The sequence below is a fragment of the Girardinichthys multiradiatus genome, chromosome 3, assembly GCF_021462225.1.
Source record: "Girardinichthys multiradiatus isolate DD_20200921_A chromosome 3, DD_fGirMul_XY1, whole genome shotgun sequence".
NCBI lineage: Eukaryota > Metazoa > Chordata > Actinopteri > Cyprinodontiformes > Goodeidae > Girardinichthys > Girardinichthys multiradiatus.
The window spans coordinates 3,252,961-3,278,165 of NC_061796.1; the positions used below are offsets into that span (position 1 = coordinate 3,252,961).

General features: G+C 41.2%; 2 protein-coding genes across 5 annotated transcripts in view; one reads left to right on the forward strand and one right to left on the reverse strand.

The window, feature by feature from the left end:
* si:dkey-12j5.1 (probable assembly chaperone of rpl4) overlaps positions 1–18,732 on the reverse strand; it is a 69,785-nt gene extending 51,053 nt beyond the window's left edge. The window contains exon 1 of the mRNA XM_047360354.1: positions 18,653–18,732. The gene's annotated coding sequence lies outside the window, so the exon portion shown is untranslated. The remainder of the gene's footprint in view (positions 1–18,652) is intronic.
* The window catches only part of mindy3 (MINDY lysine 48 deubiquitinase 3), a 33,345-nt gene extending 12,172 nt beyond the window's left edge, over positions 1–21,173 (forward strand). For 2 of the 4 annotated variants that reach the window (XM_047360349.1, XM_047360350.1), the window contains exons 12-16: positions 8,083–8,155; positions 13,329–13,401; positions 15,637–15,724; positions 18,032–18,103; positions 20,255–21,173. In XM_047360349.1, the coding sequence (XP_047216305.1) occupies positions 8,083–8,155; positions 13,329–13,401; positions 15,637–15,724; positions 18,032–18,103; positions 20,255–20,404 (456 nt within the window). In that variant the 3' untranslated portion in view covers positions 20,405–21,173. Of the gene's footprint in view, positions 1–8,082; positions 8,156–13,328; positions 13,402–15,636; positions 15,725–16,982; positions 17,047–18,031; positions 18,104–19,139; positions 19,358–20,254 lie in introns of those variants that run through there. The other 2 variants (XR_007037550.1, XM_047360352.1) reach the window with 2 other exon arrangements.
* Positions 21,174–25,205: the final 4,032 nt, after the last annotated feature.

Here is a 25,205-nt window from a genome sequence, read left to right on the forward strand (position 1 = left end):
GAAACCCAGTTTTGCTTTGTGAAACCTTTTCTATTTGTAACAACAACAAAGTGTATTGAGCTCAGGAGAGGCTTGCCCACGGCGCCTTTCTTGCAAGAACCGCCACTGACCTATAAAATCAGTTTACTAAAAGATGCAATAAAAGAATAAAGGAGGATAATTTGAAAGAAAACTGGAGGCACATTTAAGGATCTTTTTTCCTCTAAACAGTATTGCTCCCTGGTTTTCATTTGATCGGTGGGTGCGGGCCACATGTAAACACAAAACAACAAAGTGGTGTACATTAACCATCATTAATAACCTTTGACAGGTCAGATCAAAGGTCATTGTAGTGGAATAAAGGGTTGCCATCGGAAGTGTATGTGTGCTGCATTATTCTTCATCCCCCCTTGGGTGTTCATCAGTGTTATAAGACCCATCAGTGTGTTATACAACTACTCTCCAGTGTCTCATCTCTTTTCAGGGAGACGCACTTTTGGTTATTGAAGACAGCTTCATAAATCACTGCTTTGTGCTGTCTGTCACACTCGAGGCTCATACACATACCCACAGACCTCCAGCAGAAACTGGACTCTCATTATTTTGCAGGAGAGAAGCTTTCCATTGTTTCCTGTGATTTCTTGTGATCCCTAGGGACATATGCTGGTTGAGATGAATTAAAACTATGGAGAAAAAAACCACAATAATGAAATATTCACATAACAAGCTCTCACGTGTTGACCTTTCTCCTCAATTTGTCATGTAGTGAGGCTATCTGTCCCTGCTCTGAACAAGATGGGAGATATTATCCAAGATCTGTGCTTTGTTTTGAAATTGAGACCTTTAAACTTACTCCTTGTCCACTCACAGCCTCTCAGCACACACAATAGCTCTTTAGGAGAACAGGAGGGAAAGAAAGTGTAATTCTAGTAAAAGACTATGCCTACCTGTCTTACTTGAAGTAGCTACCTTGATGTGGAGATAAAGTCTGAAAGGCAGAAGGAAGAATGGACAAAAAGTGGAGGGCAGGAGGGGAGGAAATACTACAAAACTGGAGTACCTACTTATCCCGGGAAAAGGTAGATGGCTAGTTTCCCCTTTCACAAAGTAAAAGGGGAAACTAGCCTAGAGTGAGAGATCCTCTCTACTTGAAGAACACAAAAAAATGCTGGTGACGAGCCGTGAAGGTTTTACCCATTCTCAGCAGACATTGTACAAAGTGACACAAGTGACGAAAGGGTCAAATTACTATCAGCCAAGCTTTTGTATTTTATCTCTAAGGCCATGATGCAGACAACCTGACCAGATTATAACAAAAGAAGACAACTCCAAGGGTTCTTTGTAGTTAAGAACAAAAAATATGATTGATTACATTCTGGCAACGTTTTAACTTCCTTAAATAGGATAAAACCAATAAGTAGGGGACAATTCAGCCCTCATTTAAAGCAAAGCAATAAACAAGATAACACCATTAGGATAAGTGTCGATATCCTTTACGGAAGCGTGTACTTTTAATTCAGTCGTGCAGTTATTTTATTTATTATAAAATGCTTATCTTTTCATGTGCCATTTGCTTCTATTTGCCTGTCCATTTGTTGTTGACACAAATAGATTTCAGTACTGAGGGACAGATAAAGGATCAATCTATACTAAAATAGATCTGGTGCATACAATATATATATTTTGTACAGTGTAAACAAGTGTCAGGTCCATGCAAATGTATTTAGTGGCAGCAGGGTAGGTTGCTATGGGTTCCTACTTTTTTCTGCTATAAATGTCAGCTTCAGTTTGGCTCCACCATAACCTGAGTTCTCATTAGCCACATTAGCCTCCAGTGCCTTTACAGCTAAATGGAGGAGTGCTGGAGGGCGGCACATGGCTGAGTTGGCTACTAAATAGTGAAGCTATGAAACAAAGCAGTCAGCTGATTAACATTTTCCTGCATTAATTCGTACCAGAGCAGAACGGAGAATTGAGCGGTTCAGAACTGCACACCTCGACGAGGGGAGCTCGGACTGGCAGAACACGACATTTGGCTGTCCGTTTTCTTGAAGCTAATATTTAAAAAGATAGTGTTAATTTATGTTATCTGGGAGGTTACTACTTCATTGTTGTAGATACAGGAGCTTTACTGACCTTTGTTTTTAAGTATCTCTTAAACATCAGTATCCTAGCACTAGCGCAGAGTTTCAAACGTCTAGCAGCAGCTCATTGTTTGTCAGATGAGGCTGCTGGGAGAAGAGGGGCTGAGAGGCTCTGTTATTGCAGCACTGCTGCAGGAAGAAGGTACACTTTTTGGACAAATCTGAAGGGGTCACTTTGTATCAATTTTGATGCAAATAAGTATCTTTGAAAAATATTGTTTTAGCAAGACTATATCGACTATTTTGACAAACTTTTCTGTCAACTTGTCCTCCTTTTCTCCATCCACTTACACTACTTGCATCTTTCCGTCCACCCATTTGCATTCCTTCTTTATATCTGTCCTTTGGTCTCTCTTCCATTCAGCCATCTGTCGATTTGCCTTCATTCTGTCTGTTTTCCTCCTCAATTCTTCCATTCACACATTATATGTGTATCCATCTCATCCATTTGCCTTGGTTTTTGCACTACGTTCATCCACCCATCTATCCTTCCTTCCACCTTTTCGTTTATTTTTCCATCCATCTGTGTCTATTTTGTTTCCTTCCTTTTAGAAATAGTCTAAAACTGTCTGAGAATTTAGTCTGGAAAAGTACAGAATTTCAATATAAAAAACATGTAGAAACTCTGACAAAACTAATCAAAAGGGCGCTCTCTGTTTTCTATTTTGTTAAACAATGAAGTTTGTTCCTAAATATGCAGCCTTTTTTTAACCAGGCTTACAGGTTTTGATTAGAGCAAACAATACCACATTATAATTACTTTTTAAGTCAGTCGGGAAGTGCGTACATGTGTGTTTGTCTTTATTCCTTTGGGGTATATTGTTGCGTTGTCAAGCAAGTCAAGGGTTTGTGCAAAAAAGGTCAAGCTGCAGAGTTCGGAATGTGCTCCTTGATTTCATTTGCCACACTTAAAGAGAGTTGTCCTCGGTGCTGCGGGTCTGTGTCATTGTTTTGTGTGTTTGTATGAGCTCGCAGCAGAAAAGAATTCAGTGCCCCTGTATAAGCACTTTGTATCAGGGGAAGCAATGTGTTTGTTGCTCTGGTTCTGTCTCTTACAAACATGTTCACAGTGGAGAGAGAAGGAACACTGAAGCAGACAGGCACACACTTCCAAACCTTCCTGCAGAGAGTGTTAGCTTCGTGACTTGTTTTTCAACTCAGCAGCATTTTCCTGAGGCCTCTAATAAAACACAGATCAAAGATGAGCAAGCACACAAGTCATTGCACACAGAGGCACACACAGCCATGTAATTTCTGCTGTCGTTATTAGTGTTTGTTATCTCCACAATCTTTTGCAGCAATGAGTCACCATCGGTTCTGTTCCTTTCAACGTGCTCATTTTAGCTTTTTTATCTTTTTTTTAAGACACCATAATAGCGTGTTGTACTCAGTCCCCTGATGCTGATTACCACTTGGTAAAGTTTATCTCCTAATAAAGTCCCTCGTATGCTGTAATTGTAAGTCAACAAGGTGATTTACAAAAATTGTGTCCTTCCTGCCTTTTAAATATGTGCTTTAGTTCATTAAGTTCATTTATACCCTATAATATTTCACATTTGGTCACATTACAACGACAAATTGCAATGTATTTCATCACACAATTGTGAAGCGTACTAAAATGAGACATAGTTTTCAAAATTCTTAATAATGTGGAAATCATCAATTATAGCAGCAGGGATGTTCATCTTCCAGATTTGCAGATCCAGCAACTAAAACTTCTGCCCATTCCTCCTGATGAACTAGCTCATGCACAGTCAACATTGATAGAGAACAATGGCGAACATCAGTTTTTAAGGCTTGCCACAGAATTCCAAGTGAATTTAGGTCTGGACTTTTTCTAGACCATTCCGTCATATCCAAATGCTTTGATCTAAACCATTGCAGTGTAGCTCCGGTTGTATCTTTAGCATATTTGTCTGTTAGAAGATGAATGCCTGTCCCTGTCTCCAGTCTTTAGCGGCCTCCAACAGATTGTCTTCCAGGACTTCCCTGCGTCTAGCTCAGAGCTGCACAATATAGAACTTTTCTGCTATAACCGTATCACTGCACGCAATAGCAACATTGCAAAGAACTAATGTAAGAACTAAGAACCTGGACTAAAATAAATATTAGCTGATTATGAGCAGATAATGAGCACAGATTCAGGCTGCCTATGCAAGAACTATGTTTGGTGACGTCTTTTGTTTTCGTGCAGCGGAAAATCTTTTATGAAGAAATTAAGATGTTCTTGTAAAATCTCTAAACAGTTGTTAAAACTAAAAGTTGTTTCTTCACCCAAAACGGCAGATACAGCCAGATGCAACCCTTCAGTTAAATCCTGTTGTTTACATGGAAGCTAAATATAAAAACATTCCCCAGAAGATGGATTCACTTACTCACTATTTTGGTTCTGTTTGCAATAAACCTAAAGCACAAACAAATGCTGTTTAGTTAGGTGTTTGTTTATCACAAGTCATATCGTCATCCGACATTCAAGACCATTATCACGTTTAGTATGTTTTCCTGGTATCGTACAGCTGAAGCATCCCCACATTATGATGCTGCCACCACCATGTTTCACTGTGGGGATTGTTCAGGCTGATGTGCAAGAATGTTTTTTTTCCCCACACAAAGCTTGACAGCTGAATGTATGCTCAATTTTGCAATAATGATCAGTTTTAGTCTTATCTGATCAAAACACTTTTTCATCACTTGATTGCTGTGCCACCTACAAAACATGTGGCAAACAACTTACTTTCAACTATGGCTTTCTCCTTGCCACTCTGGCATAAAGGTCAGATATGTGTGGATTGGATATAAACGGATTTCTGACTAATAAGTTGTCAGGTCAAGATGATAGTTTGAAGTAGGTTTTCTTAAAGGACATCCTAGTAAAACGGGTGGAATAAAAATGAAAACCATGTAACGTTTTCGTTCCCCTAAACAACTCTGCTCTACTTTATCTTGGTTTATCTCATTAAATTAAGGTTTTTGGTTGTAAAATAATAATATGTAAGGGTATGATTACTTTTGCAGGACACTGTAATTAAACTTAATTCCATTTGTTTTGTTTTAGATGCTAAAGAGCTTTTTATATATATATATATAATGTTCCTCCCGTGAACCATTGTCCACAAGCATAAGTGAATCACAGACATATTCTGCTTATGACAAATCTGCCCTCTGCTTTATGGAGCCTGTAATGTAAACATGTCAGGTCCGTTGTGATAGTTTGTGTGACAGAACAGTATGCGAGCATACACTCACTGGCGTGTGACTGTTTTTCTTTACATTTGAAGAGTCAGCAGCTGGGAGTCATCTCTTCTTGGTGTGCCCCCCTGAACACCCCTGTCTCTCGCTGAGTGAGCTCTGAATACAGTAATAAGTGGCCTGTGAAACCGAAGCAGGCTGCGTGGCTCTGAGGCTCAAACTTTAATAAAGAGGTCAGCTAAAAGGAGATGTGCAGGGTTCATTTGTTTTCCCAAAACATTGTGTGTTTGTCCAGTGATTTGTTGTCATAAATACTTGCCCTCCCACACTCGGGCAAGAACAGTAATACCCTCTCTGCCTTCAGCTATGATTTTGCACGTGTTGGTGTGTGAGAGAGCTGAAGTGAAAAACTCACATCTGTTACAATATTATTTATTCACTTCATTTGGCACCATTGTCATCATGTTTTTAGGTTTTTTTTAATGGACACTTATTCTTTAAATCTTTTTGACTCTTCTGCTTAAAAAATGATGGGTTTCTTGTAAGAAGTCATTGGTTTGAACAAAATCTGAAACGTATGTTAAAAAAATATTGAAAGCTTATTAAAAATAGGGTGAGACTAAACTTAGGAAGTCTTTCCTATCCTGCAAGTTTAAAGTATGAAGAAAGTTGCCTACCAAGAATTAAATGTTCAGGTGAACTTGAGGCGAAGTCAGTCGCACATATTACAAAAAGCTTACATTTGCACATTATCACAACTGCTCATTTTTGGGAAGTTGTTTTGAGATTTATTATTTTGTTATTATAAAAGTGAGTCACTTTTGAAATGTGATGATCTGACAGGCACAGTTTGGCAGACACATCATCCGAGAAGTATATTGACTTAATAAAGTATTTATGCCTCTTGACATTTTTACCAAGTTTTCCTCCTGTTACAACCACAAACTTTAATATATTAATTGGGATGTTATGTGATAGATCAACACATAGTGTTAAGTGGAAGGAAAAGGATCCATAGCAGCATTTTCCCCACCATTATTTAACCGCCAACATTACCACCTGCCCCATCAACAAAATCACGACATGTAGTAAATTATTAAATGTCAACAGGAGAGGAACTACATTGTTTACAACCTATGGCAGAGGAACGTGCCTATTTAAGTCTTGATGTAAGAGGGCGCTACGCAGATGCAAACATGAGGAACATGGAGCGGGAGAACACGGAGAAACGAACACTGATGTTTTAGCGGGGCGGCGGGACGGAACCACCTTCCTCCGACAGTCATGTTAATTGTTTCAAATGTATTTTCTAAACGATGGCGAGCACGAAGAGGAAAGGAAAAGAAATCAACTGTGGTAGTTTATTCTGATTCCTTGTATGGTAGCTAATATGGGCCCCCGAAGTTCGTGTGGTCACAGACTAGAATTGTAGAATTTGGCCAGTTTTTGTAATTTTTAGGGTGACTTTGTGGCACGAACTCATTAGTAGACAGAATGCATGGCAGAGACAGGAGGGGAACACATGCAGTCAATGGCCTGGGGTTGTGGACTGAACCCAGGACGGGTGCATCCAGCACCATAACCTCCATGTGTATCGTGCACCCTCTCTCCCACTAAGCCACGCGACTTCCCCGATGGTGAGTTTTAACTTTTTTTCACTTTTGTATCCAATTAGTACTTTCAACTCGCTAACTTTTACACACGTATCAAAAACGCAGGACACCACTAAACCAAACCATTCCTGTGTAGCTCTGGCTGAATGTGTAGTTTTATCCTGAAGAACTGTGAACCTCCACCTCAGCCTCAAGTGTTTTTTGCAGCATCTTTTTTGCCCAGCAGAATTAAAAACATCCCCACAGCATAAAGCATGTTTCACCGTGGAGATGATGTGTCCAGTGTAATGTGCAGTGTCAGTTTTTCACCACACTGGGTTTTGCATGTTTCAGAAATGTCAACTGTTGTCTCAACTCATCAATTCTGAAATTAATGTATCCTTTGTCCACCTTAGTTGGGTACAACTTTGTGCTTTTCTATAAATAAATAATAACTTCCTTTTCATTGGAATTTTTCTGTGTGTCCTGGGTATGAATACTTACCTAAGGCACATATGTACTGTGGATTCTAGACCTGTTATTAAAGGCATCACCATTTCGAGATCAATAAACACATCTAATGTGTTCTAGCATGGCTTTCTTTAAAGCCATTTCTTGGCCAACAAACACCAGCTCATCACAGAACAAGGTCTATATGTGTAAGGCTTGATTTCCTGATTGAGTGTTTGGACTGAAAACAAGCTGTCTAAGTTTATCAGCAGATCAGTTCATAACCCAGTGCTCTGTGATGGCTTCAGCCCCTCTCACTACTTGGACTTTCACATCAAATACATGTTCGAGATACATTATTTCAGCATAACACAGTCACTAATGACTGACAAAGTATGCTGAACTCATATTATGTTTATGTGTAGTACTTTGTTTATATTTTTTCTTCTTACACCAGTAATTAATATATTTGTTGTTTTGTTTCTGTTCCTTGTTATAGTAGCCCTACTATTTTACTGCTGATGAAGCTCTTTCCTCAGAGAAACTGATATAAAATCAGCTCCAGTTTTGAAGTTCCATCCCTGTCTCCTTTTAGTTATAAATCTGTATACGGTCACGTTTTTCCAATTTGCTATGCAGGGTTGTGTTTTTTTGTTTTACTTTTTCCTTCTTTTCTCCCTTTGTTCCTTTTTTCTCTCTCTTTCTCCTCTTTGGCTGTTTCTCAATAGGAGATGTCGCTGGTTGGCCCAGAATCTGCATCAGAACAGGCAAGAAGGGTTTTCCAGTCATTTGATCCTGAAGGTAAGTAAGCAACAAATGTTTGCATCATTTGCACTGTACAAGTGACTATAATATTGCTCTCTCCTCTTTTAGTAAAATGGAGCAACGAGATGAAAGCCCTAATACAAAAATGTGTGATTAGTCCAAACATCTCCACAGCTCCACACTTGTCCATCAAACAGCATCCTGCTTGTTTTCGTTTCCCATGTTACAGATTAATTGAAAACTTCCCCTGCCCCTCTGTTCCTTTTCAGTCGCTTGTTTCTTTTCTTCCACACGGGGAACAAGACTGTCTCTAATCTCTGCTGTTATTGTTGAAGTTAGCGAGATCCGCCCCTCTTACAGCTGAGTCAACCGTCCAGCGTCTTTCTTCTTTTCCTTGTTTTCTCTCCCTTCTTGCCACTTCCAGGTGACTGAGGTAAAAGGCAGTGGGAAGGACATTCCATATTTCTTTTCATCTGCATTTTGAAGTCAGTGTTTAGGTTTTCATTATTTTGTTTTCTCTATGGTTAATGTCCATAAGATGTGATTTATTTAGAGGACCTTTTTATTTTATTTGTCTGTGCTTACAGAGGAAAAAAACATCTCTGGAAGTACACACAAAAAGACATGGATCAACAATCAGCCTTAGGTCTTTTAATTTCATTTTTTATTTTAAGACAGTGCATCTTGTTTTGTTTGTGTCTTGTGCCCCGAGGATTTTTTCCACTACTACTCTGTTTATTGCAGCCATGTACTGCACTGATGTAGCATACATGGTAATGAACCAAAACAGCCTGGTTTATTTTCAGAGACCTGTTAATAGATTTCTGCCAAATAGTTTATATTTACCTGTAAAAAAAAAAAAGAATGATGTCTTTTGAAATATTTTTCTGTAATAATCATCGTTAATCAGGAAGAAAAAGCTCTTATTTAATTTGAAGAAAGAATGGTCAGGTGGGATCATTCCAGTAAAATGAATAGCCAGTATTTTTACTGCTGAAGCGTCACGTTCCTGCAGCGTTCAGCTGAGTAAATCACCAGCTGTAGCTAGGGGTCTAACAATAATAAAAGGCCAACATGGCCCTTGTCTGGGTAAAGTCTGCTTCATGAAGCTCCATCCATTTACTGCATTGTTATGTGCCTTTATTTGTTGAAATGAGTATAAGCTCTTATGAACCCAGGATGTGAGGAGTAGTGAGATTCCTCATCACTGGAATATAATAATTGTTCCAAACTATCCTTTGCACGCTCTGATTTTGCATTAACAACACATTTGAAATATATTTCGCAGACCGACTTGACCGGTCTCCTCTCCAATACGCCAGGGTATTGGAGAGGAGAGTCCGACCGATAGTCGAACCCCGGCTTCAGGAGGAGCAGTGTGGTTTTCGGAACACTGGACCAGCTCTATACCCTCTACAGGGTACTCGAGGGTTCATGGGAGTTTGCCCAACCGGTTCACATGTGTTTTGTAGACCTGGAGAAGGCATTCGATTGTGTCCCTCGTGATGCCCTGTGGGGGGTGCTCCAGGAGTATGGAATCGGGGGCCCTTTATTAGCCATCCGGTCTCTGTACAAGCGGAGCAGGAGTTTGGTCCGCATTGCCGGCACTAAGTCGGACCTGTTCCCGGTGCATGTTGGACTCCAGCAGGGCTGCCCTTTGTCACCGGTCCTGTTCATAACTTTTATGGACAGGATTTCTAGACGCAGCCAAGGGCCGGAGGGGGTCTGGTTTGGGGACCAGTGGATTTCGTCTCTTCTTTTTGCAGATGACGTGGTCCTGCTGGCTCCCTCTAGCCAAGACCTACAGCATGCGCTGTGGCGGTTCACAGCCGAGTGTGAAGCGGCTGGGATGAAGATCAGCTCCTCCAAGTCCGAGGCCATGGAACTCGACCGGAAAAGGGTGGCTGTCCTCTTCAGGTTGGAGGGGAGTTCCTGCCTCAAGTGGAGGAGTTTAAGTATCTCGGGGTCTTGTTCACGAGTGAGGGAAGAATGGAGCGGGAGATCGACAGACGGATCGGTGCGGCTGCCACAGTAATGGGGGCGGTGTGCCGGTCCATTGTGGTGAAGAGAGAGCTGAGCCGAAAAGCAAAGCTCTCAATTTACTGGTCGGTCTACGTTCCTACCCTCACCTATGGCCATGAACTTTGGGTCATGACTGAAAGAACGAGATCCTGGATACAAGCGAGATCCAAGATACAAGCGGCTGAAATAAGCTTCCTCCGTAGGGTGGCCGGGCTCTCCCTTAGAGATAGGGTAGGTTAGAGCCGCTGCTCCTCCACATCGAGAGGAGCCAGTTGAGGTGGCTCAGGCATCTATACCGGATGCCTCCTGGACGCCTTCCTCGGAAGGTGTTCCAGGCACATCCCACCGGGAGGAGGCCCAGGGGACGGCCCAGGACATGCTGGAGGGACTATGTCTCTCGGCTGGCCTGGGAACGCCTTGGGCTCCCCCTGGAGGAACTGGAGGAGGTGTCTGGGGAGAGGGACGTCTGGGCGTCTCTGTTGAGTCTGCTGCCCCCGTGACCCGGTCCCGGATAAGCGGAAGACGACGAGTACGAGTACGAGACCAACTTGACATCTTGTATGTTTGTTTAAGACCAAGAAAGGAAATGCTTATTGAGTTGCCCTATTGTGTTGACAGAGGTGACTTGTAAAGACTTCTTGTCGGACTTGCTGACAACACTTGGTTACATACGTAAGCATTAAAACAGCTCCCAGCACGTTTAAGTCGTTTCAGGGGCAGGAAAAAAGAAATGCTGACAGTGGTATACAGGACACACACTGTAAACATTGAGAATACCACAGCTGGCTGAAGTTAGCATCTACTTTGGAGCTTCCTGTTGTCCCGAAAGGGAATGACTGTTTCAAATTTCGAAAGGAATCTGTATCGCAATTGATTATCTGTAGTTCAATATCTAAAAAGCTTGACCTAGTCAAAGCTAGACTCAATCATTCTACATTAAAAAGAACTTTAAATAAACTTTAAAACACAGTTTGAGATTTATAAAATTTAGTTTCTGGGAGCTTTTTATTCTTTTCTTATCTTGAGGTCTACCTTAGACTGAGATCAACAGGGACACTACAAATGGATCAGTCAAGTATAGAGTGAACTATCCTGCACTAAATAAACAGTCTTTAAAACAATTGTTTCGATTTGTACGAAAAAAAGGAATTGATGGTCTTTAGTAGAGCTGCACCATATATTTAATCACAATAATCATTGCAGTATCAGACTGTAATATCACAATCGCAACGGACGGCTTGGATCCAATATCTAGTAATATATTTCAAGTGCCATACATTCACAGTTAGATTGGACTCTAACTGCCTTCAGTACCAATTCCTGATGTACACTGCTCAAAAAAATAAAGGGAACACTTAAACAACACAATAAAACTCCAAGTAAATCAAACTTCTGTGAAATCAAACTGTCCACTCAGGAAGCAACACTGATTGACAATCAATTTCACAGCTGTTGTTCAAATGAAATAGACAACAGGGGGAAATCTTTGGTGATTAGCAAAACACACTCAATAAAGGAGTGGTTCTGCAGGTGGGGACCACAGACCACTTCTCAGTACCGATGCTTTCTGGTTGATGTTTTGGTCACTATTGAATGTTGGTGGTGCTTTCACACTCGTGGTTCATGAGACGGACTCTACAACCCACACAAGTGGCTCAGGTAGTGCAGCTCATCCAGGATGGCACATCAATGTGAGATGTGGCAAGAAGGTTTGACATTACATCAAAGTTGGATCAGCCTCTAGTGTGTTTTTCCACTTTCATTTTGTGTTTGACTCCAAATCCAGGCCTCCATTGGTTAATACATTTGATTTCCATTGATGATTTTTGTGTGATTTTGTTGTCAGCACATTCAACTTTGTACAGAACAAAGTATTCAATGAGAATATTTCATTCATTCAGATCTAGGATGTTATTTGAGTGTTCCCTTTATTTTTTGGAGCAGTGTATATTTAAAATTTTTATTGGAGATGTTGTGTAATGGTAAAAAAGAAGAGTTCAAAAAAGTAGGTTAATTTTAATCTATATGAAAAATGTTTGCCTTTTGTGGTTTATGCATCACCTCATTGAATGGTATAATTACATAGTCAAAACTGTTGCGTTCATATATGTTTGTTTTTATTGTGTAAATGAAGCATGCTGTTTTTAGTTGACGTAAACGGCTCTGTTGACTTCCTGGCCCTTAGGAGCATGTTCTGATTTGTGGACATCATGCTGAATGTAGTTCTAGGATTTGCTTAGATTAATCCTTCCAGCTAGGAGTGAATCTGTCTGTTCAGACAACTTCCAGAATAGATCTGTAAATGTAATTGTCATTTTTTCTTCCTTGTTCTTCATTTGTTTCTTCCTGTTGCACAGTACACCAGTGCCGCTGTCATCTGCCAGCACTTTCTGCATACCATATGGTCTTCTCTCATCCACAAGTGTGCGCACAAGCACATGCTTTGTCTACGTTTGGTGAACCCACACACTTGAAGGCATATGTGCACACATGAAAGGAGAGTGTACTGTACACAGCACCCATATCCATGCAGCGTAAACACTGCGGTAAAGGACGGAAAACTGTCGCATGTAGAGTCAGCGCAACTCTTTTGTTATGGGAAAAAAAACATTGCCACACGCATTCGCGCACAACGCGGTGATTCATAAGCTCGTCTCAGAAACTCCCGGTCTCAGTTGTTTGTGAATATTAGTTTGTCATGTCCCCGCTCTGCGTTGTGTGTTTTTGCATGCCTGCATCCCCTTACTTCATTGTCACACTATCCGTTGTCGCTGTGAGAACGACATCTGGTTTTGGACAGAGAAGAAAAGAGTGGCGTTTTGAGCGAGCAAGCTCAGTAATTGTCAGTTAATCTTCCCAGCACAGTTGGGGAATACTCATGAGTCTAAACAAGATAGCTCACAGACTAATTCTTTAGTGACATAAACTTAGAAGTATCCAGGCAGAGAAAATGGGCAGAGACACATGTTTGCATTTAAAGTTGCTGCTTTCAGGTAACGCAATCATGCAGTGCTAATCAAAGGGATAGGACCGAGAGTTTTATGTGAAAGTTGTCAGATGACTTCATTGTCAGATGACTTGATGTGCCAATGTTTGTGTGTGTTTCTAAATGCTTTGCCTTGTTTCCTCTTACTGTGTACTGTGTATGATGTACCACTCTCTCATTATGTTTCATGTCTGTCTCTAGATAATGGCTTCATACCAGAGTCTCTGTTGGAGGATGTAATGAAAGCTCTTGACCTTGTCTCAGAGCCTGAATAGTAAGTCCTCGCCTGTTCAAGGCTTTATGTAAGCTTTTGTGTGTGGGTTTTAGCTTGTGTGGTTGATGTCGCACCTGTGGAGCTTCTATAGTTCTACCTCCTGAGTCAAGGCCAGGCCAGGTCAGTGACCCTGTGCTCATGTTTCACTACCAGACTGCTGTAAAAGAAAAGCAAGAGAGGGTGATGCTGTAAAAGCTTAGAACGAAGAGGAAAAAGTCACAAACTGGCTTACAGGGAGATCATTAACAGCAGGAACAAAGACTGAGAGATCGAAGAAATGCTTAAAAGTGCCGCTTGGAACAGAAGCATGTTTTCCTCTGAGGAGCAGTGAACCCTAATGCAGTCGGGGGGCTTTGCCAAGCACTGGACCACCGATCAGGTCTGCAGATGGCCAATAGATCACAAGAAAATGTAACAAACACGGAGGGCACTCCCTGTGCAAATCCCATCCAATACCACACAAGAAGAGTTTGTGAAGGCATTCCTCCAGTTTAAAAAAAAAAAGTGAACGGAGAAAATAATTGAACGTCTAGATTATTTTTCTTGATAAAACAAAACGGTGGAGAGGAGTGTTTTTAAAGTATTCTGGAAATGAGTTTTCCTATATGTCTCTTGACCTTGACAGTCTGATAAGTATTAACATAACTTTGTACACAGATTTATTCACTGTACAGCCACATAACTTTTTGCTCGTGTTGTATAAGGTGTATAAGAGTCTTCTCATTATTTTTATCTACAGCACCCTTCCCACTTATTACCAACCCGGGTAAAGATGCTTTAGAACACTTAAAATAAATGCAACATTTAACCTTATCGTATATACTGACAAATGTATAAAAACCCTACCTTTTAATTGAGTACATTTAATTAGTTGGGAAAAATCTGAACTGCTTTCAGCAAAAATGTGTTGATTGACAAGCCTGCTGTCAATACTTTAAACAGTCCAAATTTGTTAGGATGGTACTTAGTCTTTTTTTGTGCAACTTTCCAGGTTGGAGAATACGGACTATTGATTGGGCCAAATATTTTGAAATATCCTCTTGAAACACCCAATGATGGCTCATTTTCAGTTTCCTTTTAGATGTATTAAAGATCTTCCGGTTTCAAGGCGCTTTGAAAGACAAACAGGCCCACAGCATAACACATCCCCCACCCTACCTTATAATTGGCTTCGGGTGCTTTTTCCAGATTTTCATCCCTTGTTCCACTTCAAACTAACCTTAAATGTTTGCTGCTCTGTGTGAGTCTCATGTGACCAGAGCACAAAGCTCCAGGTAAAGACACAGTAGAGGCCTTCCTGCAGTCTAGTGGCCAATGGCTAGGAATCAGACCATGTGTCATGTTATGAATTTAACAATTGGAAGTTCCTTAAATTTTCATTTATTTTAGGCTTTTTTTATACATCTTTACCAGGGCCAGCAGTGTAATATTACTCTGACAGATGCCATTGTTTGGATGTAAATTAAACAGCAGATTGCATTTATGACACACTCAAACCACAAATTAATAAAGAAAATCCTCCTGATAGGATGTTTTTATTAGGTTGTGTCTTATTTCTTATTTCTTATATTTAATTGTTTTATCAAAGCCATGCAGTGCATAAAGAGCAAAGCAACTACAAATACATCCAAAACAGCTCTCAACCATGATCTTGTTTATGGTAATTGGATATTGTTGTGATTCTTGTCATTTTTAATGCTTATCACACTGTTGTTAAAGTGCTGAGTGTTATTCATTTATATATCTTAGTGTAACACTTTAAGAGCATGTGTTGCTCTGTAGCAGCTTCAGTAGTAGTTTGAGGAATGATCCCTCTTCCCTGTGTGTCTGGGTAAAACACTCTCTTTTCTCCCTTAAAAGGACAATCTGTTCAAATTTTTTTTATCGCAGTGGAATAATAATAACACTGGTCCAACACGTAGGAATGTCTGGAAAGAGGTATATTTAGTTGTACCACAGTATTTGTGAAAAACAGGCGCACACTGACCAAAACATGCATCTCAAGTCCACACTGATTGACAAGGTGATTGTAAGTTTGGCTCAGTTGTCACACACAAAGTGGTTATTTTGTGCTGCACTAATGCGTTCTTCCTACAGCCTCTTTTTTTTTTTTAGATATATGTACATATATATATATATATATATATGTTTGTTGTCGTCTTATTTTTCTGGTTGTTTTATCTGCCGACTTTTTTTGATTTTATATCTCTGTTCTCTACGTCTGTACCTTCTCAGCGTCAGCCTGGTGAAGAGTAAGCTTGATCCAGAGAACTTGGGCATAATTCTTCTGGGTCCTTTTCTCTTGGAGTTTTTCCCAGATCAGGTATGTGTGTGAGTGTGCGTCTGGAAATCAGCTTTCACTTCAAACGATACAGTGTATGACGCATGCCTTCCACATAACACTCGATCCATATCATGGCTAAAACATACTGAGCGAGGTCTGCGTTTACAGTGCCCTGCCAAAGTACTGGCTTTAAACATTTTTAAACTGCAAATGTTAATGTGTTTTATTGTGATTTTCTGTGATAGATCAACAAAAAATGGTTATATAGGAGGAAAAGGATGCTTGGGTATGTTTTTCAAATGAAAATCTGAAAGGTGTGATGTATTCAACCCCTGTAGCTAATACTTTTGAAGACTACATCTAGAGATTAAAATCTATGCCCATTCTTCTTTCTCAGTCAGTCAATTTAAAGTCCTGCTACAGATTATCTTTTGGTTTTAGGCTGGTTTTTGCAAATGGCCTTTTGCAGCACCACCCTGAAGGTAAAAGTCTATACACTTTGTGTCCAGGATGTGTACGTTCTGCATAGATGTTAGCTGCCCTTTTCCTGACCTTAGACCTGTACAGGTCCCGGATGGAGGGAATGTCAGCCCTGATAGTCCGCTCGGCATACCTAGTTGTTCATTGCAGTCCGGACCTGTCCTGTTTTGAGGATAAGCCAAACCACACAGTGATGGACGAAGACAGGACAGACTGAATTATGGCAGGATAGAAGATGACCAGCAGCTCCTGTGGAAGGTTGTACTTGGGTTGCTGTAGGAAGTACAGTATCTACTGGCCCTTCTTCCTAATTGTGTCTATGTATAAGGACCAGCTCAGGTCCCAGAATGATAGGAACCGGAAGGTGGTTCTGACTGGACCAGACAATCCACCTCCTGCCTGTATGGAGACTTGCCATTGTTCTGAATCAGACCAGACATGTGCATTTATTATATTAAAATGCATGTATATCTATAAGTACCTAAATATCCCTAAAGGAATGGCAAAAAGTATATCTTTATTTAATCCTGACCCTTTCTTTCCTATTCACCAATAGTGACAGTTATCAGTTGTCCTATTTTAAGTAAACACATATGTACATGTAAACATCAGTTTGCATGTGCATGATATTCGTTTTCTACCATAGAAAGCATTTTCCATGTTTACCAAAAGGTTACATTTTGGTCTCATCTATTTGCTGTTTTCTCTACGTGGCTTCTGATAACTTGTAGATGGGACATAGCCCTCTTTCAACAATTTTTCCAGATTTGTGGAGTGTGCTACTAATAGTCGTCCTTTCATAAACGTCTCCTTCCAGGGCTGTGGATCTCTGCAGCTTTCCCTGTCAGATTACACTCAAGTGGACCCTATTTACTAATTAAGTGAGTTCTGAAGGGAATTTCTTGAACTGGATTTTATCCTATTAATGAGGTTTAATACAAGTACTGTAATGATCTAAGAAGTCTGACCACTTCTTAAATATTTATTTTTATAAAAACTCCACTTTTCCCTTCCATTTAATTATTATGCACTACTTTGATTATGCATTACTTTGTTTTGTTTGACAAATGAAATCCCAATAAAATTCATTTTAATATTTTTAGATCAGAAAAAGTGAAACAGTTCCAGGGCTTTTACCACTGTTTGAGGCACTGTGCACGCATTGATGGCACAAAGGTTTTTGTTGCCAAGCATAAGCATAGTGCTGTTTTTAACAAATCTTTCTGGGCTTAAAACATTCCTGTGGTGTCTCATATGAAATGTATGTGTGTTCACAATCATTTGAGATTACTTTCTGGGGAGCTTCGAAAAAGCAGTAAGATGCTTTTATGAGGCAGAACCGGTAAAGAAGATGGAGAAGAAGAGATTGAGGGAAGCTGTGTTAAAGTGATCAGGGCTTTAGGGAATCACCAGAGGAATGGTTCAGAGCCGCAAAGAAATAATACTACCATTAGCCAACTGGACCTACACACACTCAGACACACGTGGGATTGTTGCAAGGGTTAGAGTTTCATATATATAGGCATACAAATACGAAAAGCTGGACAACACACCCTGTTAGCCCTGTATCTTTAAGCCAATTTCATGGAAAGTGTCTTGGTTCACTGTTATTGTTCGAGCACTTTTGTAGTGCTGGCTTACTGGCGGTTACCGGACTTGAGCTTCACAATGCACAATTAAACACACACATTTAGGTTTAACAAATGGGATTTAATGTAAAGCTTTGTTTACAGGCAGGAAATGTGACTTTGGCTTTTTGGATTGTGAATGTTGTGCTTCTGCCAGTCTTCATCTCCATGTCTGTGAGAACACTCTGCTCTAAGCCTCTTTTTGACAATCAAGCATGTTTTTCACTCTTTGTTTCAGGATTCAGGAATCCCAGACTCATTTCCCATCTACCACTACAATGGGCTTAAACAATCCAACCACAAAGAGAGGGTAAGCTACTCTTTCATATGGGTTTTTCCATCATGTAATGGTGGTGGTTCCTTTTAATATAGCCAGTCTCTCCCAATTACCTCTCTTCTTTTCCTGTCATCATTCATACACACTCGCACTTGGGCATACACACAGCCGGAGGCGGCCAGCCACTCCAGAATAAACAGTAGCTGTTGCAAGCCTAATGGTCTGTCCATCCATTTGAAGGCCCAGCTAAAGACTCTCGTTTCTGCAAGTTGGTTGAATGCGAAGGCTACCATAAGCAGTCGCGCTTTGAAAAATGGTGAAACACAAACTTATTAAGCTGCCTCAGTTTAATGGATGATTGTCAGTGGATATAGATGGTGGCTTTGCATATACCTAGTAATCAGGAATATCCATTTCCCCATTTATCAACTTTGCCATGTCTCTGGAAGCTCTCCTTTTTCATCCAGCTACCTGGAGTTGGAGAAATGGCAAAGCATGTATGCCCCCACAAACTCGCGCTCATACACACACGTGTAGTAGCAAGGCGCCTATAAGGTTGTGATGTTAAATCCATTCCCTTACCTCAAGATGGAAACAGCAGACCCTCTGACAGCCATCTCCTACACGGGTCTTTGAAAGAACCTGCTGTATACGTTTTCTCATCCCTCTGACCTCTTCAGAGGAAATGTCTGCAAGGAGATGGAGTGTACAGCTTTATTTGTTTAGTTAGCTCTATGCAGTATAATGCAGGTTCACCATGAACAAGAAGTAGTTCAAACTTCAGTTCAAACAGGTTAAAACTAAATTCTGTCATATTCATAGATGAGCACCTAAACTTTGTGAACTAAATTCACATCTCTGACATGAACTCATTCTTGTTCATTAATAGTTTTTGAGTAAATAAAATTGTAAAATTCTATGCTGATTTTGTCATTGCTTACTGTTTGCCTTTGCCATCATGTTTAAAACATATTGAGAGGGTTGGCTAACCCTAACCCTGATTAACTCTCTGCTGTTCTGTTTGCTTTATTGGATTCTCAATAAAGTGTACCCTGCCTCTTACCTGCAGACTGCTGGAGATAGGCACCAGCTCCCCCGTGACCCAATATGGATGGAGCGGAAATTGAAAATGGATGGATGGATTCTCAATAAAGCCACTCTCCTCTACAGATTTTCCAGTTTAATTTAAAATAGCAAAATTACGACTACCTTTTTATTTGCTGCCACATTACTGCTCTAAGGGATTGGTGTTTCTCTTTCATTAAAAATCTGGACTGATTAAATGCATCACTTTAACCACGTCAGCATTCTTGCCACAACGGCGAGCTTGTTTCTTGGGTATGTTGGACTCAACCCGTGCTTCTCTTTCTCCCCTATCCTGTTTGTGGTCTTCAGGGACAGAATCTTAAGCTGTAGTGTTGAGAGAAGGGTGTTTGGTTTGGGAATCTCAGGATCTTATCTTTTCTTTTTACAGATAATGTGGTTCTGTTTGTATTTTCAAGCCATTACATCTGAGGCAATGGTTCTAAAGGAATAATGTAGGTTGCTCCTTTCAACTCATTAAATACAGGAGTTTAAGTAGATATATGCATTGTTCACAAAGGATAGTAGGAGGGAGCAGGAGCTGGATAAATGTTTTTGGGTCTTCACTGGAGTGAGGTGGGAGCTGCTCTGGTCTGTCCTGGTAAAGCAAGAGCTGAGTCAAAAACAAAAACACGCTGTTTACTTATCCTAGCCTCGCCTATGATCATGAAATATAGATCAAGACTGAAAGAACAAGATCCTGTATACAAGGAACCACAATGAATGTCCTCTGTAGGTTGGTGGGATTCACTCTTTGAGCCTTCAGTTTATCAGTAACATGTCCACAAAGACAGATGGTTTAGGTGCACGTAACAACCGGAACCGCCCCCATGCGCACACAGCATTCACCACACTCTTACCTAAGAGGGTAAATGTTGCTTTACTTTTCTTTACAAACTATCTAAAGTTTGCCCCACATTTTTTTTTTTATTCCTAATTAGCATTGTTTATCATCACCAGGGAAAGGTGTGCTCAGTTAAAGTTCATCATGTGATAATGGGCATCGATAAATTCAAAGTTATCTAAAAAAAAAAGCGATGGCAAAATTCAGGAGTATGTTTGTGCAAAGCCCTGACACTGACTTTCTTGTGTGTCTTCTAGGTTGAATACGTGGAGGGGACAGTTTTGGTTCTGGGCTTTGAAGACCCAATGGTTCGCACTGATGACACTCCAGTGAAGCGCTGCCTGCAGACTAAATGGCCCTACATTGAGCTGCTGTGGGCCACCAACCGCTCACCTTCACTAAACTAGCACTTAAACATTTGGTGTGGTTTTGCATGTGGTCGGACCACTGCTGCCCCCCCGCCACATGGCCCTTCTCAGCTTCCTCTGTGTACACTGACCACAAGTCAGCAGACTGCAGAGACTGACGCACATGCAACAGAGACTTATAACAACAAAATAAACTTAATGCACACAGGAGACAAACATGTTAATGGCCGAATCACTGAAGCCTGAGATCCATTTTTTTCATCTACATTCACACATTCTACACAAATGCAATCTCGATTGTATGTAAGACACACAATGTTTGTGATCCGATCATTTTAAAAAAAAAAGTGCAGCTTCGTTTTTTTAACAGCCTTGTGCTGTGCTGATAACTTCTGCTACAGTTTAGCGGCACACATGTAAACACTGTTTAGAAAGCCGAATTTGGTTCAACAAGGGTGTTGTGAAATGTTACACTGTACCACATGTGGAACCAGTCGACTGTGAAACCCTAATCTTATCCCAGAGCTACAGGACTGTTCAAGGACAAACTTACCAAAGTTTTCAGTAATGAGAACACAGAGAGAATCACACACCCACCAACAGCCACATCCACTGCTCAGAGTTTACAGCATTAAAGGGACCAGCGCAGAAGGAGGGATCCTTCCTGGAGGATTTCAGCATTTTAACCAAGATGAAGTTGGTATAGGTGCCAAGTGGGAGCTTTATGCATTACACTGGGATGTTGGCTAAGTGCTTGTATTTATTATAACAATCAAAGGTTCTGGAATAAACATGGATTGTTTTTTTTGTTTTTTTCAGATGTGTTAAATCTTCCTAAGTACCTTCCTCCTACAAACAGGTTCCCACTCAGCATGGAAGTATGAAAGTATCAAATTTGATTTTAAGTATTTTCCAAATGTGGTCAGTGTGCACAGATTAATATGGATGGATCCTTTATTAGGGGCCATCCGGTCTGTACGAGCGGAGCAGGAGTTTGGTCCGCATTGCTGGCACAAGTCGGAACTGTTCCCGGTGCATGTTGGACTCCGGCATGGCTGCCCTTTGTCACCGGTCCTGTTCATAACTTTTATGGACAGAATTTCTAGCCACAGCCAAGGGCCGGAAGGGGTCTGGTTTGGGGACCAGTGGATTTTGTCTCTTCTTTCTGCAGATGACGTGGTCCTACTGGCCCCACAGCATGCACTGGGGCGGTTGTGAAGCCGAGTGTGAAATGGCTAGAATGAGGATCAGCTCCTCCGAGGCCATGGTTCTCGACCGGAAAAGGGTGGCTTGTCCCCTTCAGGTTGGAAGGGAGTTCCTGCCTCAAGTAGAGGAGTTCAAGTATCTCGGGGTCTTGTTCACAAGTGAGGGAGAAAGGAGCAGGAAATTGACAGATTGTGAAGTAATGGGGGACGCTGTGCCGGTCTGTTCTGGTGGAGAGAGCTGAGCGGAAAAGCGAAGCTCTCGATTGATTGATCGGTTTACGTTCCTAGCCTCACCTATTGGCATGAACTTTGGGTCATAATCAGATGAGCAAGATATGGCTGAAATTTGCTTCCTCCGCAAGGCGGCCGGGCACTCCCTTAGAGAATGGAGCTTCGTCATCCGGGAGGAGCTCCGAGTAGAGCTGCTGCTCCCCCACATCGTGAGGAGTTAGTAGAGGTGGCTCGGACATTTGTATTGGATGCCTCCACAACCCCTTCCCTGGGAGGAAGCCCAGGGGACAGCCCAGGACACACTGGTGAGACTTTGTCTTTCGGCTGGCCTGGGAATGCCTTGGGCTTTTCCCGGAGGAGATGTCTGGGGAGAGGGAAGTCTGGGCTACTCTACTAAGTCTGTTGCCCCCGCAACCTGGTCCCGGATAAAGCGGAAGGCTATGTCTACGGATATGGAAAAAATATAGGAAAAGTACAGGTGTTTAGACACACCTTTTTCATTCAATGGTGTTTCCTTTAATTTGTTTACTTTCTGCATTGTAGATAGACAGTGGAGAGATCGAAACCATGAAGCAAAAGTATATACACTGCTAAAAAGGGAAAACTCAAATAAAACATCCTAGATCTGAATGAATGAAATATTCTCATTGAATACTATGTTCTGTACAAAGTTGAATGTGCTGACAACAAAATCACACAAAAATCATCAATGGAAATCAAATTTATTAACCAATAGAGGCCTGGATTTGGAGTCAAACACAAAATTAAAGTGGAAAAACACACTAGAGGCTGATCCAACTTTGATGTCCTTAAAACAAGTCAAAATGAGGCTCAGTATTGTGTGTGACCTCCACGTGCCTGTATGACCTCCCTACAACGCCTGGACATGCTCCTGATGAGACGGCAGATGGTCTCCTGAGGGATCTCCTCCCAGACCTGGACTAAAGCATCCACCAACTCCTGGACAGTCTGTGGTGCAATGTGACGATGGATGGATGGAGCGAGACATGATGTCCCAGATGTGCTCAATCAGATTCAGGTCTGAGGAACGGGCGGGACAGTCCATAGCTTCAATGTCTTCATCTTGCAGGAACTGCTGACACACTCCAGCCACATGAGGTCTAGCATTGTCCTGCATTAGGAGAAACACAGGGCCAACCGCACCAGCATATGGTCTCACAAGGGTTCTGAGGATCTCATCTCAGTACCTAATGGCAGTCAGGCTACCTCTAGCGAGCACATGGAGGGCCATGCAGCCCTCCAAAGAAATGTCACCCCACACCATTACTGACCCACTGCCAAACCGGTCATGCTGAAGGATGTTGCAGGCAGTAGATCGCTCTCCACGGTGTCTCCAGACTCTGTCACGTCTGTCACATGTGCTCAGTGTGAACCAACCAGTGCTGCTGGGTTGTTGCCCTCCTACGGCCTCCTCCACGTCTCCTGGTGTACTGGCCTGTCTCCTGGTAGCGCCTCCAGGCTCTGGACACTACGCTGACAGACACAGCAAACCTTCTTGCCACAGCTCACATTGATGTGCCATCCTGGATGAGCTGCACTACCTGAGCCACTTGTGTGGGTTGTAGAGTTCGTCTCATGCTACCATGAGTGTGAAAACACCACCAACATTCAAAAGTGACCAAAACATCAGCCAGAAAGCATAGGTACTGAGAAGTGGTCTGTGGACCCCACCTGCAGAACCACTCCTTTATTGAGTGTGTCTTGATAATCACCAAAGATTTCCTCCTGTTGTCTATTCCATTTACACTACAGCTGTGAAATTGATGGTCAATCAGTGTTGCTTCATAAGTGGACAGTTTGATTTACTTGGAGTTATATTGTGTTGTTTAAGTGTTCCCTTTATTTTTTTGAACAGTGTAGCTTTGCACACTTTTGGCATTGATGGGATGAGCTTCATGTGGTAGTCACCTGAAATGGTTTTCCAACAGTCTTGAAGGATTTCCCATAGGTAGGAATAAAAATAAAGACAAGTACTGAATGACAAGTTGTCAAAACGTTTGACTTGTAGTGTAGCTGGAATAACAGTATTTCTCAACTTCATCCATATCCTGTTTTCTAAAAGCCTAACTCATCTGACCATCCATCTGTATATCTATCAATCAAATCAGTGGATCTATCCTCCATTTGGTGGGCTATCATAAATTCATCTTTTCTTCAATCTGTTGATTCATCCATCCATCTCTCCATCTCCCTGTTTCATCTGTCTGCCCCTCAATCTAGTCCATCCAAGCATCGATCTATGTTTTTTCCATCCATGTGTCCTCCTAGCTGTCAGTCCATCTGCCCTTCCACCTGTTTATCCACCCTTTCATTTGTTGTTCATCCATCCACCGTCCATTTATTTGTCCATCATATATCCAATGGTGCCCCCAGAAAGTTTTCTCGGGGTTGCACTCCAAAATCAACTTTGAAAAATGCTGTGATGTTGTACTATTACTATATAATAGGAACCACTACTTGTCCATAGTTCCTCCATCTGTCCATCATCCATCTATCTTTTCATTTGTCCATTATTCATCTATTGATTCTTCTATCAACTGTCCACCCATTTGTCCTTTATTAATCAGTCCATCCGTCCAAAGATTGTTCATTCTAACTTTCTGTTGTGTTTGCATGTTCCAGATTAAAAGCATGACAACTAAAATGAACATTTCTATTTGTACTATAAAAATGGACTGAGAGCTTTAAGGCTGGGGAAGACATTTTACATGTAACAACCCTGCGTAAATTTGGCTTGACCCAACATGAGATAACCTCTGGTTTCAAATGTCTTAAGGTCTTTTTGCAGTTTGACAGTAAATCACAGCACAAACCGATGTGTGTCCCAGAGAGAATCTAAATCAGTATCCTAATAAATCCCCAAGACACTAATGGTGACTTAAGTGGTTCTCTGTGAACAGAAAGTAATCTCCCTCAGACAGAAGATGGTGTTTGTCCAGCACCAAAACCTCCATAAAAGAAGAAAAATAAAACTCTTCATTTGTGCTTCAAACACCTCAGTGCCAAACTGTTGGCTGCAACATAAAATGCTGGCACAGTTTGCACGTCAACAGTTGTAGGTTGTAAATCCAAAGTAGTTTTTGCTTTTGAAGAATAGCACTTTATTAATTTGAGGAGAACACTTTTCCCACTCTATCCATAAACAGGATCGTTGTAGTATAACACCTGTGTGTTTTAAAAGAGAAAGAATGCAGCGCTAACACCCACCTTTAACTGTCTCATTATGAGTTTATAAAGAGGGAAAGGGAGTGAAGGCATGGTGCGAAAGAAATAAACCACTACTGTTCATGAGCTGTAATCAATCCAGAATGACCTGCAGTAAATCTCTGATCAGAGCACACTGGCAGACTGACAGGATGTAACCTAAACAGCATGTGTGTGTA